We start from the raw sequence: 15,649 nt of genomic DNA on the forward strand, positions 1-15,649 counted from the left end.
TATGCGTAAAACAGATAACTAATGAGCACAGGGAACTCTACTCAGTGCTCTGAGGTGACCTAAATGGGAAAGAAATTCAAAAAAGAGGGGATACAGGGGTGTGTGTGTGTGTGTATATATAGATACATATATATATATATATATCTGATTCTCTTTGCTGTATGATAGAAACTGGCACAACATTATAAAGTAACTATACTCCAATAAAAATTAATGAAAAAAAAATAAATAAAGTACTCAATACCAGTAAGTCCTTGAAACCTCTGCACATCTAGGATGAAGGCTGTTTGCTCCCTGCCCTGCCCCTTCTGGGCCTGCTGGAAGGACCAAATGAGAAAAACACATGGGTAGGAGCAATCTGAGGGCTCTGAATTGCCATCTAAGACTTTTTACATGTAAATAAACTGTGTCCTGTGCTAAATCGTGTCTGACTCTTTGCAACCGTAAGGATAGTAGCCCACCAAGCTCCTCTGTCCGTGGGGTTTCCCAGGCAAGAATACTGGAGTGGGTTGCTGTGCCCTCCTCCAGGGGATCTTCCTGACCCAGGGAGCGAACTCAGGTCCCCTGTATTGCAGGCGGATTCTTTACCATATGAGCCACCAGAGAAGCACCCATGAATAATTCTTACAGCAAATACAGGGGATTACACAAAAGAGGGCAAAACAAGGAAGTAAACAAAAACCAAAGCAATGTTGGAGACCACTGATAGACATTTCCCTCTCATTCTAATCACTTAATATAATTTGAGCACTTTTTAAACCCTGAGGAAGTGGTTAATTTCTGATATTCAAATTAAAGGAGATAGGTACATAGCAGACTGTTCCGCTTAAGAGAGATATGGAGATAAGTGAATGGGGATCAGATTTAAAGAAAAAGAAGGATCTTTGCAAATACAGAACCACGGTAAAACAATCAGAGAGAGAACAGACTGTAAATCTGTCCTTATTCTCTTAATACAACTCCCTACAGGATGTCAGAACATTGTCTTGCAAAAAGAGGAGCTCATAATTGCTGAAATCAAAGAGTTTATTTCTAATAGGATGTAAATTTTGAGTTCTTTGATCCATAAACACATGATGGTATAAACATTATACAGTATTATATGAATTTTGGGGGGGATTTGTTCCATTTGAGAATGTACAAGCAGAGGTCAAGCCCTGCTCAGATATGAGCACGTATTCTTTCACGCCCTCATGACATTTAAAAACTACCTCATCAATAACCAGTTACCAAAGCATGGCATGGCCCAATGAAATTTACATGATTACTTCCTAAAGAGTAAATTTAAACAGAACTTTATAGTGATAAAATGGTAATACATTGTGAAAGTTTCTGCCTCCAAAAAAATGTAAATCTTCAACTAGCCAGTTATAACCCTTGAACAGAAAATTATTTTTGAGAAATGTGCTTCAATGGTTGAATATACATGTCTTCCACTTTATGAGCTGATGTGATATGAAAGTACCACTGGGCATAAATTATACATGATTACATTTAAGGAACTTTAACGCTTATGACTCACACTTTTGTTTTGCCTTTATTTCAGTTCTTGCTTACCGAGACGAACGTAGAAATCACTGTGATATGCTGTGTCCCAAGCAGCCAGAGGAAACTTTTGCACAGGAAGAAGCAACAAGGAAGAAAATCACTTAGATGCCAGAAGAGAGAAATGAAAAAAAGAAGGGGGTAAGGAAGGAGGAGAAGCAAACACTACTCCTTTTGCATAGGCTTTCTCATTAGCTTGTCAACAAAAATGTCACATGTACAAAATCAGATATTAAAATCATCAATTCATTAAAAACTCTAGTATCAAAATGGTAAAGTAGAATTTCCTAAAAGGGGTCAAAGTTACATAACAAAACACTAACAATTAGAAAAAACTATTCTTCTTAAGTAATATGAACACATTTATCAATGATGCAAATAGCCACCTATGAGAGCAAGGAAAAATTTCTGCTGTGTGTGTATGTTAGTCACTCAGTGCTGTCTGACTCCTTGCAACCCTATGGACTGTAGCCCGCCAGGCTCCTCTCCATGGGATTCTCCAGGAAAGAATACTGGTGTGGATAGCTACTCCCTTTTCTAGGGGATTTTCCCGACCCAGGGATCAAACCCAGGTCTCCTGCATTCCAAGCAAATTCTTTACCATCTGAGCCACCAAGGAAACCCCACTGTATACTACTGAATTAAATCCACTTTAAATTATGAGAGAATTTGAGAGATCCTACTATACGTGCTAATTTGAAGAGAAAATCAGAGTAAAGACCTTAATTCCTATCTATGTGGAAGCAACAAAGGGAAGGGTAAGAACTAGAAGGAAAACTGAAGAATTATATTTGGTCTAAGAATAGCTTTAATAATTCTATTATTGCTATTGTTTAGTCACTCAGTCATGTCTGAAGCTTCTGCCATGCCATGGACTGTAGCCCACCAGGCTCCTCTGTCCATTGGATTCTCCAGACAAGAATACTGGAATGGGCTGCCATTTCCTTCTCCAGGGGATCTTCCTGACCCATGGATCGAATCTGTGTCTCTCATGTTTCCTGAATTGGCAGGTGGATTCTTTACCAAGTCACCTGGGAAGCCCCTTAATAATTCTACTTCCAAATTAAATCTCAAATCCAGGGACTTATCCTCTTTCTCCTGGACCACTTCAACAGTCTTCTGAGCAGTTCAAATTTTTTATGGCTTTCATCCATTCACCGGACCAATTACAGACAGAGAAATGATTTAAAAATATAAAGTAGTCAGTCATTCCCTTGTTTAAATCCCTCAACTGCGTCCCTGTGCCCTTGGAGTTAAATCCTGACTCCTTACCAGGACATGCAAGTCCCCATGTTCTGGCCCCCACCCACCCTCAACAGCCCCTCTTCACCTCAATCTCCTCTCACTCAACCGAGCTCCAGTCACACAAGCCTTAGGATATTTTCTAGAATATACTAAAGTCTCTGCCACCTCGGGAAACCTGGAAGACTCTTGTGTCCCTACTCGACTACAGCAGGCTTTTTCTTTTCCCTCAAGTACCAGCCTCCAGGAAACCTCAAATATCCAACACGCGTGCCTTCCTTGACCACCATGGTTAAAGTAAACTTGTCCTGCTCACCCTCATCAGCACATTCTTTGATTCCTTCAAAACACATTTAAACAATTCATCATTTAATTCATGCCTCTGATGATTTTTTTCTTCCTTCCTGCTCTCCTCCCTCCCTTTCTTCTCTTTTCTTCCACCTTATTACTTTGACCAGGGATCATATGAGGGCAAAAAAGGCAAAGAAAAAGTAGCATATCAAGATGTCCAAGACATATAATATAGACTTCCTATAACTCATTGCCTGAGGAAATGTGCTAATTCTTTTACAAGGTTCACATCAACAGGGAAGGTAAGTGTAGTGTTCTAAATACAAACTGATGAAGCATTAGGAATTATCTGAAAACTTAAACAGAGGAATATGATTATGACCTGAAACTTCCTTTTCTTAGGTTTTTAACTGTTTAAAACATTTTTACATTTACTTTTTGAATAATCATTATAAGAAATAATTGATAGAAACAGCTTTTCAAGGAAATTCTGATATGAATACCAAATATCACCTAATGCATAAGTAAAATTAAAATTGAATAAAATTCAGGAAAGTATTTCTGTCATATTCTGGAGGGCTTAACATAATTATATCCATATTTTGAGAACATTTCTAAATTTTCATTTTGTTTAACAGATAATTGATTTTTAAGCTTTTTGATGTTAAAAAAAAAATCCAGTGAGGGCTACTTTGGTTTTTCAAAGTTTATTATAATTTTTGAAGACCTGGTTACGTATTTGTATCTACTTAAAAAAAAAAAAAAACACTGCTTAATTAAGTTAATTCAAACTCTATAAGAATGTCAGCATTTAATATATGAATAATGCTAGAATGTATAAAGAAATCAGCCTGAGCACTGATTAACAAAGATATTTTTCTATTTTTTATTCAAAGATTAGAGAAGGAAATGGCAACCCACTCCTTAGAACCTTAGGCCATCAGGTTGTAGTCTTGAGTCTATTCCTGATATTCAAGAAAAACTAATTTCCAATAATTTCCAATTTTCTAGGGGACCTTTCAAAGACAGAGTCCAGTAAATAACATCTTCTGAAGAAATAATTCTACACATAAAAATGAATCTTTGAATATAACTGTGTAAGCCCATTTGCTTGTTAATGAGTATACTACCCAAAGCAATTTATAGATTCAATGCAATCCCTATCAAGCTACCAACGGTATTCTTCACAGAGCTAGAACAAATAATTTCACAATTTGTATGGAAATACAAAAAACCTCGAATAGCCAAAGCGATCTTGAGAAAGAAGAATGGAACTGGAGGAATCAACCTGCCTGACTTCAGGCTCTACTACAAAGCCACAGTCATCAAGACAGTATGGTACTGGCAAAAAGACAGAAATATAGATCAATGGAACAAAATAGAAAGCCCAGAGATAAATCCATGCACCTATGGACACCTTATCTTTGACAAAGGAGGCAAGAATATACAATGGATTAAAGACAATCTCTTTAACAAGTGGTGCTGGGAAAACTGGTCAACTTGTAAAAGAATGAAACTAAAACACTTTCTAACACCATACACAAAAATAAACTCAAAATGGATTAAAGATCTAAATGTAAGACCAGAAACAATAAAACTCCTAGAGGAGAACATAGGCAAAACATTCTCCAACATACATCACAGCAGGATCCTCTATGACCCACCTCCCAGAATATTGGAAATAAAAGCAAAAATAAACAGATGGGACCTAATTAACCTTAAAAGCTTCTGCACAATAAAGGAAACTATAAGCAAGGTGAAAAGACAGCCTTCAGACTGGGAGAAAATAATAGCAAATGAAGCAACTGACAAACAACTAATCTCAAAAATATACAAGCAACTCCTACAGCTCAACTCCAGAAAAATAAATGACCCAATCAAAACATGGGCCAAAGAACTAAATAGACATTTCTCCAAAGAAGACATACAGATGGCTTAACAAACACATGAAAAGATGCTCAACATCACTCATTATCAGAGAAAGGCAAATCAAAACCACTATGAGGTACCATTTCACACCAGTCAGAATGGCTGCTATCCAAAAGTCTATGAGCAATAAATGCTGGAGAGGGTGTGGAGAAAAGGGAACCCTCTTACACTGTTGGTGGGAAAGCAAACTAGTACAGCCACTATGGAGAACAGTGTGGAGATTCCTTAAAAAACTGGAAATAGAACTGCCTTATGATCCAGCAATCCCACTGCTGGGCATACACACCGAGGAAACCAGAATTGAAAGAGACACATGTACCCCAGTGTTCATCACAGCACTGTTTATAATAGCCAGGACATGGAAGCAACCTAGATGTCCATCAGCAGATGAATGAGATGAATGGATAAGAAAGCAGTGGTACATATACACAATGGAGTATTATTCAGCCATTAAAAAGAATACATTTGAATCAGTGCTAATGAGGTGGATGAAACTGGAGCCTATTATACACAGTGAAGTAAGCCAGAAAGAAAAACACCGATACAGTATACTAATGCATATATATGGAATTTAGAAAGATGGTAACAATAACCCTGTATACGCGACAGCAAAAGAGACACTAATGTATAGAACAGTCTTTTGGACTCTGTGGGAGAGGGAGAGGGTGGGATGATTTGGGAGAATGGCATTGAAACATGTATAATATCATGTATGAAACGAGTCGCCAGTTCAGGTTCAATGCACGATACTGGATGCTTGGGGCTGGTGCCCTGGGACGACCCAGAGGGATGGTATGGGGAGGGAGGAGGGAGGAGGGTTCAGGATGGGGAACACATGTATACCTGTGGCAGATTCATTTCGATATATGGCAAAACCAATACAATATTGTAAAGTTTAAAAATAAAATTAAAAAATAAAATAAAACAAAATGCTAAAAAAAAAAAAGTTGATCACTATCTTCTCTAAAAAATAAAACAAAAAAATCTGTATCTACTTATTCATTTGCTCAGTCATGTCCAACTCTTTGCCACCCCATGGACTGCAGCACACCAGGCCTCCCTATGATCACCAACTCCCGGAATCCACCCAAAACCATGTCCATTGAGTCGGTGATGCCATACAACCATCTCATCCTCTGTCATCCCCTTCTCCTCCTGCCTTCAATCTTTCCCAGCATCAGGGTCTTTTCAAATGAGTCAGCTCTTCGCATCAGGTGGCCAAAGTGTTGGAATTTCAGCTTCAACATCAGTTCTTCCAATGAACACCCAGGACTGATCTGGTTGGATCTGTGTTGGATCTCCTTGCAGTCCAAGGGACTCTCAAGAGTCTTCTCCAGCACCACAGTTCAAAAGCATCAGTTCTTCAGCACTCAGCTTTCCTTATAATTCAACTCTCACATCCACACATGACTACTGGAAAAACCATAGCCTTGACTAGACGGACCTTTGTTGGCAAAGTAATGTCTCTGCTTTTTAATATGCTGTCTAGGTTGGTCATAATTTTCTTTCTAAGGAGTAAGCGTCTTTTAATTTCAAGGCTGCAATCACCATCTAATTACTTAGATCTAATTACTTTGATCACTCCATTAAAAAATACTTTCAATTCCTTTAAACTTTCAGTGAACTAAAATAAGATTTATTTAAGTTTTGAATATTGGACTTGACACCTTTCCCTCCTTACACCCAGGTTATACATCATTATAGTTTTTCATTGCTAATAATATCTTCTAAAATTATCATGTTCTTCAAATTTTGGATGCCATTAATCTAAGAAGTATTATAATCATGTTGTTCTATGCAACATTAATAAAGGAGTTTAATAGAACACTCCATATACAGCAGGGACCCAAAAGGCCATAGACTGAATATAATAACCATGTGCACCATGGAAAGTGACAGCAGGAGAGCCTGCTTGTCTCAACCTTGACAACAGATGAGGGTGGGGGGGAAACATGTCCCCTGGGAACCGGAACCATAAAGGCAATGCTTATGCAGGTCTGAAAAATATGAATTCACCAGTGTGGTTCAAAAACTCCTAGACAAAGAATATAATGTACACGGGCTCAGGTTAATAGTGCCCCCAGTGAGTGGCAGAAGCAAACACAAATCCTTCCTGCAAGAACTCAGCTTCTCAATCCAGACCCACAGCAATTGTAAGATGGCTCTGATTGTAGGATTTGTCTCAATTTCAGAGTTGATGAATTGCAAGAGAAAAACGTGCACCTTAGAATTGACGGAGCACTACATGTTCTCTAACTGTTCACAGGAATGCCATTTTTACCCCTGAACTGTCAGCAGGTACCCAGAGGCCTTCCCGTACATTGTTGGTCTGCAGACCTTATAACACTGTTACTGGAGTTGCTATGTAGACAATCACATACTCTATACAGAATGACAGTTTTGCTTTTTGTTTACCAACCTAATAACTTTTCTTTTTTATTCTTACTCTTATTTTTTCCTTAATTTTATTATCTTGTAACAGTACAAGCCTAAATAGAAATGATGCTAGCAGAAATATTTGTTTCATTATTTTAAAGGAATGCTATTAACATTTTACCATTTAATAAAATTTCCTGTAGGTATCTGGTACATATTCTTTATTAAATTAAGAAAGTTTTTGTCATGAATCATCTGTAATTAATATTTTTACCTCATCCATCAAAACAAAATGTCTTTCTTCCAATCTACTACTGTGGTTAATGATATTCATGGATTTCCTAAGTTAAATCATCTTTGCACTTATGGGATCAAGCCATCAGGTTCAGAAATTTTTTTTAATCTGATGATAGTTTTCACATTGATTCATTTAGCAAATAATTTATCTCGATTTTCTGCATCTATGTTTTAGATGAAGCTGTCTTATAATTTTCCTTTCTCATATACCTGCTATTTTGTTATGATGTCAAGGTTATACTAGCCTCATAAAATGAACTTACAACTTTATATATGTTTTTTTCATTCTCTCAAACAATCTCTGTAAGATGGGGTTATCTCTTTCTTGAAGTTTTGTTAAAATCTGTCTGGAAAATTATCTGGACCTGGTGGTTTTTGCGTGTTTATGTGTGTATGTATATGAAAGGCAAAAGACGGAGATTTTAAACTGGATTCAATTCCTTTAATAATTATGGTTCTACTCAAGTTTTTGTCTTAAGTGAGAATTTTAACCTATATTTTTCTGGGACATCATCTATCTTATCAGGGACTTTTAATTACTGGTATAAAACTGTAATTCTTAAAGTAATATTTTAAAAATCTGTAGCAATGTTTTTCCTTTTCTCTTTCATTTTGTTCCTGATTAAACCTGTAAAATACTACTTCATTATTTATCCATATTTTCATAAAAATTATTTATGATTTTTTGTCAACCCTTTGCTTCTTTCGATAAAGGACAGAAATGGTATGGACCTAACAGAAGCAGAAGATATTAAGAAGAGGTGGCAAGAATACACAGAAGAACTGTACAAAAAAGATCTTCACGACCCAGATAATCACAATGGTGTGATCACTCACCTAGAGCCAGACATTCTGGAATGTGAAGTCAAGTGGGCCTTGGAAAGCATCACTATGAACAAAGCTAGTGGAGGTGATGGAATTCCAGTTGAGCTATTTCAAATCCTGAAAGATGATGCTGTGAAAGTGCTGCACTCAATATGCCAGCAAATGTGGAAAACTCAGCAGTGGCCACAGGACTGGAAAAGGTCAGTTTTCATTCCAATCCCAAAGAAAGGCAATGCCAAAGAATGCTCAAACTACCGCACAATTGCACTCATCTCACACGCTAGTAAAGTAATGCTCAAAATTCTCCAAGCCAGGCTTCAGCAGTATGTGAACCATGAACTTTCAGATGTTCAAGCTGGTTTTCGAAAAGGCAGAGGAACCAGAGATCAAATTGCCAACATCCGCTGCATCACTGAAAAAGCAAGAGAGTTCCAGAAAAACATCTATTTCTGCTTTATTGACTATGCCAAAGCCTTTGACTGTGTGGATCACAATAAACTGTGGAAAATTCTTCAAGAGATGGGAATACCAGACCACCTGACCTGCCCCTTGAGAAACTTGTATGCAGGTCAGGAAGCAACAGTTAGAACTGGACATGGAACAACAGACTGGTTCCAAATAGGAAAAGGAGTATGTCAAGGCTGTATATTGTCACCCTGCTTATTTAACTTATATGCAGAGTACATCATGAGAAATGCTGGACTGGAAGAAGCACAAGCTGGAATCAAGATTGCCGGGAGAAATATCAATAACCTCAGATATGCAGATGACACCACCCTTATGGCAGAAAGTCAAGAGGAACTCAAAAGCTTCTTGATGAAAGTGAAAGAGGAGAGTGAAAAAGTTGGCCTAAAGCTCAACATTCAGAAAACGAAGATCATGGCATCTGGTCCGATCACTTCATGGGAAATAGATGGGGAAACAGTGGAAACAGTGTTAGACTTTATTTTTCTGGGCTCCAAAATCACTGCAGATGGTGATTGCAGCCATGAAATTAAAAGACACTTACTCCTTGGAAGGAAAGCTATGACCAACCTAGAAAGCATATTCAAAAGCAGAGACATTACTTTGCCAACAAAGGTCCATCTAGTCAAGGCTATGGTTTTTACAGTGGTCATGTATGGATGTGAGCATTGGACTGTGAAGAAAGCTGAGCGCCGAAGAATTGATGCTTTTGAACTGTGGTGTTGGAGAAGACTCTTGAGAGTCCCTTGGACTGCAAGGAGATCCAACCAGTCCATTAAAGAAGATCAGGCCTGGGTGTTCTTTGGAAGGACTGATGCTAAAGCTGAAACTCCAATACTTTGGCCACCTCATGTGAAGAGTTGACTCATTGGAAAAGACTCTGATGCTGGCAGGGATTGGGGGCAGGAGGAGAAGGAGACGACAGAGGATGAGGTGGCTGGATGGCATCACTGACTCGATGGATATGAGTTTGAGTGAACTCCAGGAGTTGGTGATGGACAGGGAGGCCTGGTGTGCTGTGATTCATGGGGTCGCAAAGAGTTGGACACGACCGAGCAACTGAACTGAACTGAACTTTGCTTCTTTATCTTTATTTTCTATTAAAATCTTTTTGCTCTTAATCCTTTATCCTTCTTATACTTCCTTTTCTCTGTTATTCTTTTTCTAACTTCTTAATTTAGCTGCTTAGTTCATGAATTTTCAGCAATTTTTAAATTTCTTCTACCAAACACCTTAGTGCTACCACTGGACTCGGATTGATTTTTAATGTGAAACCCTCAGCTTCAGGAAGAGAGAGCTCCCTGGTGCTCAGAGTATTATAAATTCAGACTCTAGCAGCACATGAAGGTGAGGCTTGCAATTTTGATTTCTACAGAGAGATGCTTCCCGCCTTGGCGCAATAACTAGGCAGAATCAGATAAGATTTGTTGCCCCATGTTGGTAAAGAGATTCTTTTTCTGATACACCTCTCCATTGAGAAAAATTGGAAATGAACGCCAAGTTTAAAATTTCATTCTGTCTCTACTCAGACATTTATTAAGAAAGTACTTTGCTGAATACACTCTTGAAACAGTACCCCCCCATGACTCTAATGGAGTATTTAACTTCCCCAAACAATATTTACCCCAACTAGTACATTAGATATGTTGTTGACCTGTGGTTGTTTGTAATCTGTCCCCTGCCCCTGCCAGAATTTACGCTCCAAGAGAAGAGGGGCTTCATTTGACTGGGTATTTGCAAAGCAATGAAACAAGACTTTCCATTTTTTAGTCAGACTCATGTTAAGGCAAAAGCAGAATCCTTCGCAAAAAATGAGATAGAGCACAGATACTGCTTTCCTCTGAACTATGACAGGTACATAGCCATCACAAATCTCTCAGAGGACATCTTTATGGGTATGAAATGTATCATATGAGAAAAGTACCCTGCAAACACAGTGTGTACAGCTTAAAGAGTATACAGTGAGCACTCATGTAAGCACAGCTGAGGTCAGGAAATACAACGTCAGAATCAAGATGCCCCTGCCAGGTGCCCCACTTTTATCACCAGCCCCTCACCTCCCCCAGAAGTAACCATTATTTTGACTTAATGACCCTATCCATCTACCACAAAATACTCATTCTTAGAGAATCAAGAATTAATTTGATGGAGAAAAATTATCATCAGATATTAATTATGTTTCAGCCTTAAGAAACTATTTTATCTCACTACCCACCTAGGAGACTCTAGAAAACACTTTGAATGAGCAGATATAAGAAGAATTACAACAATTAGAATCACAACTTTTCCAGAATATTAACTATGCTGTAATATATCCAAGAAGCTGTTTAAGGAAACATATACAACAGAGAATACCCTTAGAATCATCACCAGCAACCTGAAGGGCATTTAAGATGACAGAATTTAACATCTCTACCAACTTAAAAAAGGAGACTCAAACCTTTCAAGTTCTTTCTTTTGTCCTCCAAATGCAATCACAGTTCTAATAGCCGCTAAGACCTTTTCTCTCTTCAGCTACTGCTCCAGCTTTTGCATATGCCAAAAGTTCTTGATCAGTAAATGAAGACAGTATCTGTTTAAAAATGCAATTACAGATAATTTAAATTTTTTAACAAGTTAATTTTACCTTTTGTACACAAATGCCGCTTGCACATAGTATACTGTACTGTATATAAATCTTTTACTCGTCTTTGGTTATGAAGTCCTATTTTTTAGTATACATATTGTAGCCATTTCTTTTTGGACTGAGATGGTATATAATAAAGTAAAATTTCAACTTTCTCACTATACCCCATGGATTCTTATACAAATAAATAAATCTGGGACTCTGGGGGAGATTTTACATCTTAAAAAGAAGTGTATACTCTAAACATCAATAAATACAGAAAATGGGGCAGTATATAAAAAAAAAATAGGTGTACTCAACATAGCAGTTGCTAATTATACTCTGGTTCAGAAATGCCAAGGTAGGAGGCCAGGAGAACACAGGGGACCCAGCACTGTGCAGTGACAGGACCTCGAGGAGGTTTCCAATGGCAGGGAAGCAGAGCTCCTTCTACCAGGGCTTCGAGCACGACATTGGGCCACCGTGGAGGTCTCTTTCATGGACGCTCTTTGATTTTTCTGTTTGGTCCCTGAGCATCTGTTCTCTGGAAGGAACAGTACTGGGTCCTTTACATACACAGGATCTCCTTCACCGATTCTTCTCAATTATACCAAGAAGTAGGCATTATTTCCCCCCCTCAATACATGAGGAAATGGAACGAAAAAGAGGTTAAGTCATTTGCTAATAAGTGAAATATCCAGGATTTAAGGCTTCACAGCATGAATCAGTGGCCACTGGAGTGAATCTCTCTCTAAAACCAGTCACTGATGTATAGAACAGTCTTTTGGACTCTGTGGGAGAGGAAGAGGGTGGGATGATTTTGGAGAATGGCATTGAAACATGTATAATATCATATATGAAATGAGTCGCCAGTCCAGGTTCGAAGCACGATACTGGATGCTTAGGGCTGGTGCACTGGGACAACCCAGAGGGATGGTATGGGGAGGGAGGAGGGAGGAGGATTCAGGATGGGGAACACGTGTATAAATGTGGTGGATTCATGTTGATATATGGCAAAACCAATACAATATTGTAAAGTTAAAAAATAAAATAAAATTAAAAAAAAATTTAAAAAGAAAAAAATAAAACCAGCCACTGACATGTGTGGAATCCCAGAGGGCCCTGTGATTAAAACGGAATCAACTGGCATGGGCAAAGGAGCACTATTTTTACCTGAAATTTACTTTCAATAAATAATTTATAGCATCTGTGGACTCATTTGTATAAGTAACAACAGTCTATTCCTTCTTGTCATAAAAAGTTCAAAGCTGTTTTGATTTTAAGAGCGCATTTCTTCCTCTGCTGTGTGCGAAAGTAAAGGAGCTATGACAGATATAGGAATGGGTGGGTGAGGGCAAACGAGCCTTTACTAACCAGGTTCTATGTGCAGATGTTGTACTCTATGCGCCTTCTTCTTTGGTACCCAAACAACAACCCTCTGATGCTCTAGACCTTCCCGACCTCTCAAAATGACCTGCCTGGGGCTGCCCTATCACATCTGCCAGAATTGCTCACAGCGCTGGGCCTGACCCAGGGAGATCACTGTCATCCCTGAACAAACAGGTCTGCATAAGGCAAGAAGTGCATACAATACAGTTTAGCTCTGTTTCTCTGCTCTTGTTGAAAACCTCAACCATCAACCACACCAGAAGCAGCTGACAAAAGAAGATGAGCAGAACTATTTTTGACTGAGGAGTTTCAAAACATGCTATTCTAATTTATTGTTGAAATATCAAGTACCATTCCAACTGATTCAGTAAACCTGGCTTCTCTATGATTTTCCATAATGATAAGCATATCCTTAGGCAAGAATACAGTAGAATGTTCATGAAGTGTTTTGTTTTTTAACAGATCATGTCTATTGAAAGAAAAAAAACACTTTCAAATACTCTCTGCTGCTGCTAAGTCGCTTCAGTCGTGTCCAACTCTGTGCGACCCCAGAGACGGCAGCCCACCAGGCTCCCACGTCCCTGGGATTCTCCAGGCAAGAACACTCTCAGGGATGTGAAAAGTCAACTTTACTGTTCCTCTAATATAAAATAACAGAATGGTGATACTTCCATTATTACAATCACCCACCTAAACTTTATCAAATTTCACTAACTCATCCCTTCTTCCAAAGGCCACTAATTTTTTTTTAACAAAGCCTAATTGCACTAGTGCCAGACACATGAAATTGTTATTCCTCTTAAGTTAAAAGCTAACACAGGCCACTTTATATTGTGTAAACTAATACATTCAGAAGCAATAGTTTTGACCATGACAGATGTTTTGGCCTTCATCTTTGTCCCTTTTTTCTAGTGCTCAGTGTAGGTTTTTATTTCATTTTGTTTGGGATAATTTATACATGCTTTATTTTTTTTTAACTTGTTACTCTGAGATAATTGTAGACACAAAGGCAGACAGTGTAGACACAAAAGTAGACACTAAGGAAGACAGTCAGATCCCATAAACCCTTTATCTGGTGTTCCCCAAACAACATCTCCAACATCTCTTCAGAACATCATCCCAGCCAAAAATTTAACACTTAACATTAATTCGATGTTATTCAGATTTACCAGTTTTACACGCACTCGTGTGTGTGTGTTAGTTCCAAGCAACGTGATCCTGTTAGATTCCCGTGACGACAGTCACAATACAGAACGACTCCATCACAAGGATCCCTCGGTCCTGCTTTTTGTAGCCACAGCCACCTCCTTTCCTACTCCTCGTTTCTCTCCTCCACACCATCCCTAACACCTGAAAACCACTAAACTGTTCTGCCTGTTTGTCATTTCAAAAATATTATATAAATGGAGCATAAGGTATGTGACCTTTCGGGACTGGCCTTTTTCACCAAGTGCAAATCTCTAGAGACTCATCCAGGCTGTGTGTGATCAGTACTGCTTTCCTTTTATCACTGGATGTACCACAGCTGCTCAACCAGTAACCTGTTCAAGAGTGTCTGGGGTTGTTTCAGTTTGGGGCTATTACTGATACAGCTGCTATGAACACCTGAATACAGATTGAGTGAATACACGAACATAATTTCTCTTAGATAAATGTCCAATACAACTGCTGGATTGTATGGTAATTGCATGTTTAGTTTTATAAGAAATCGCAAACTATTTTTTCAGGCTGAATACCATTTTACACTCCCACCAATAATGACTGACCCTGTTTCTCTGCATCTCAGCAGCATTTGGGGTTTCACTTTTATTTTAGCCATTTTGGTAGATGTATAATGCTATCTCATTGAAGTTTAATTTGCTTTTCACTGACGACTAACGCTGTTAAACAACCTTTCATGTGCTGTCCTGCCACCTGTATAACCTCTCTGATGACGTTTGTTTATCTCTTCTGCCCATTCCCTAACTGGTTCATTCGGGGTTGTTTTTTTTCCTTAATATATATATATTATTGAAGTATAGCTGACTTACAGTGTCTCAGGTACACAGCAAGGTGATGCAGTTATACATAAACACACATTATTTTTCAGATTATTTTCCATTACAGGTTATTACAGGATATTGACTATAGTTCTCTGTGCTATACGGTAAACCTTTGTTGCTTGTGGCATATTTATTTTTTAATTAGAAATCAAGGATTCTATTTATCCTAAGTCAAACAAGTGGAATCAAAATGTCATCAATTTTTTTTCAGTTGGGCAAAAGTTTATAAGTTTTCTAAAAAATATATATTATACATACTATTTATATATATGTAGACAAAAGCTTTTCTACTATGCTCGATAAAGGCTTGAGAAAGAACATGAAAAAAAAAAGAGAGATGGATAAATTGGAAAACACAAACTAAATGAAATGCCAGCACTGAATAAGAAATAGAAAGTGAAACAAACTAAATAAAATTAAAGATCATTATACAGTCCAGTGGTTTTGAAACATGGTTACTTATTAGAAACATATCTGGAACTCTGGAGGAAAAAAGCAATACCTGGGCATTGGTATTTTTCAAAAAATTCCAAGATAATTCTAATACGTATCTGGATTTTAAAAAGTGATTACAGGTTTTTCTATTAAATAGTTTTGGTGATTTTTAACTATCAAATTTTGAGAGTTCCTTATATATTGGATA

The 15,649-nt window shown here is 37.9% G+C and overlaps 1 protein-coding gene across 1 annotated transcript in view; it reads right to left on the bottom strand.

Moving 5' to 3' along the window:
* LOC102395798 (ATP-dependent translocase ABCB1-like) overlaps window positions 1–15,649 on the bottom strand; it is a 94,663-nt gene that overhangs the window by 40,134 nt on the left and 38,880 nt on the right. The window contains 2 exon segments of the mRNA XM_044946550.2: window positions 11,411–11,469; window positions 11,471–11,542. Coding sequence (XP_044802485.2) covers window positions 11,411–11,469; window positions 11,471–11,542 — 131 coding nt within the window.

This window comes from Bubalus bubalis, chromosome 8 (genome assembly GCF_019923935.1).
Source record: "Bubalus bubalis isolate 160015118507 breed Murrah chromosome 8, NDDB_SH_1, whole genome shotgun sequence".
Classification (NCBI taxonomy): Eukaryota; Metazoa; Chordata; class Mammalia; order Artiodactyla; family Bovidae; genus Bubalus; species Bubalus bubalis.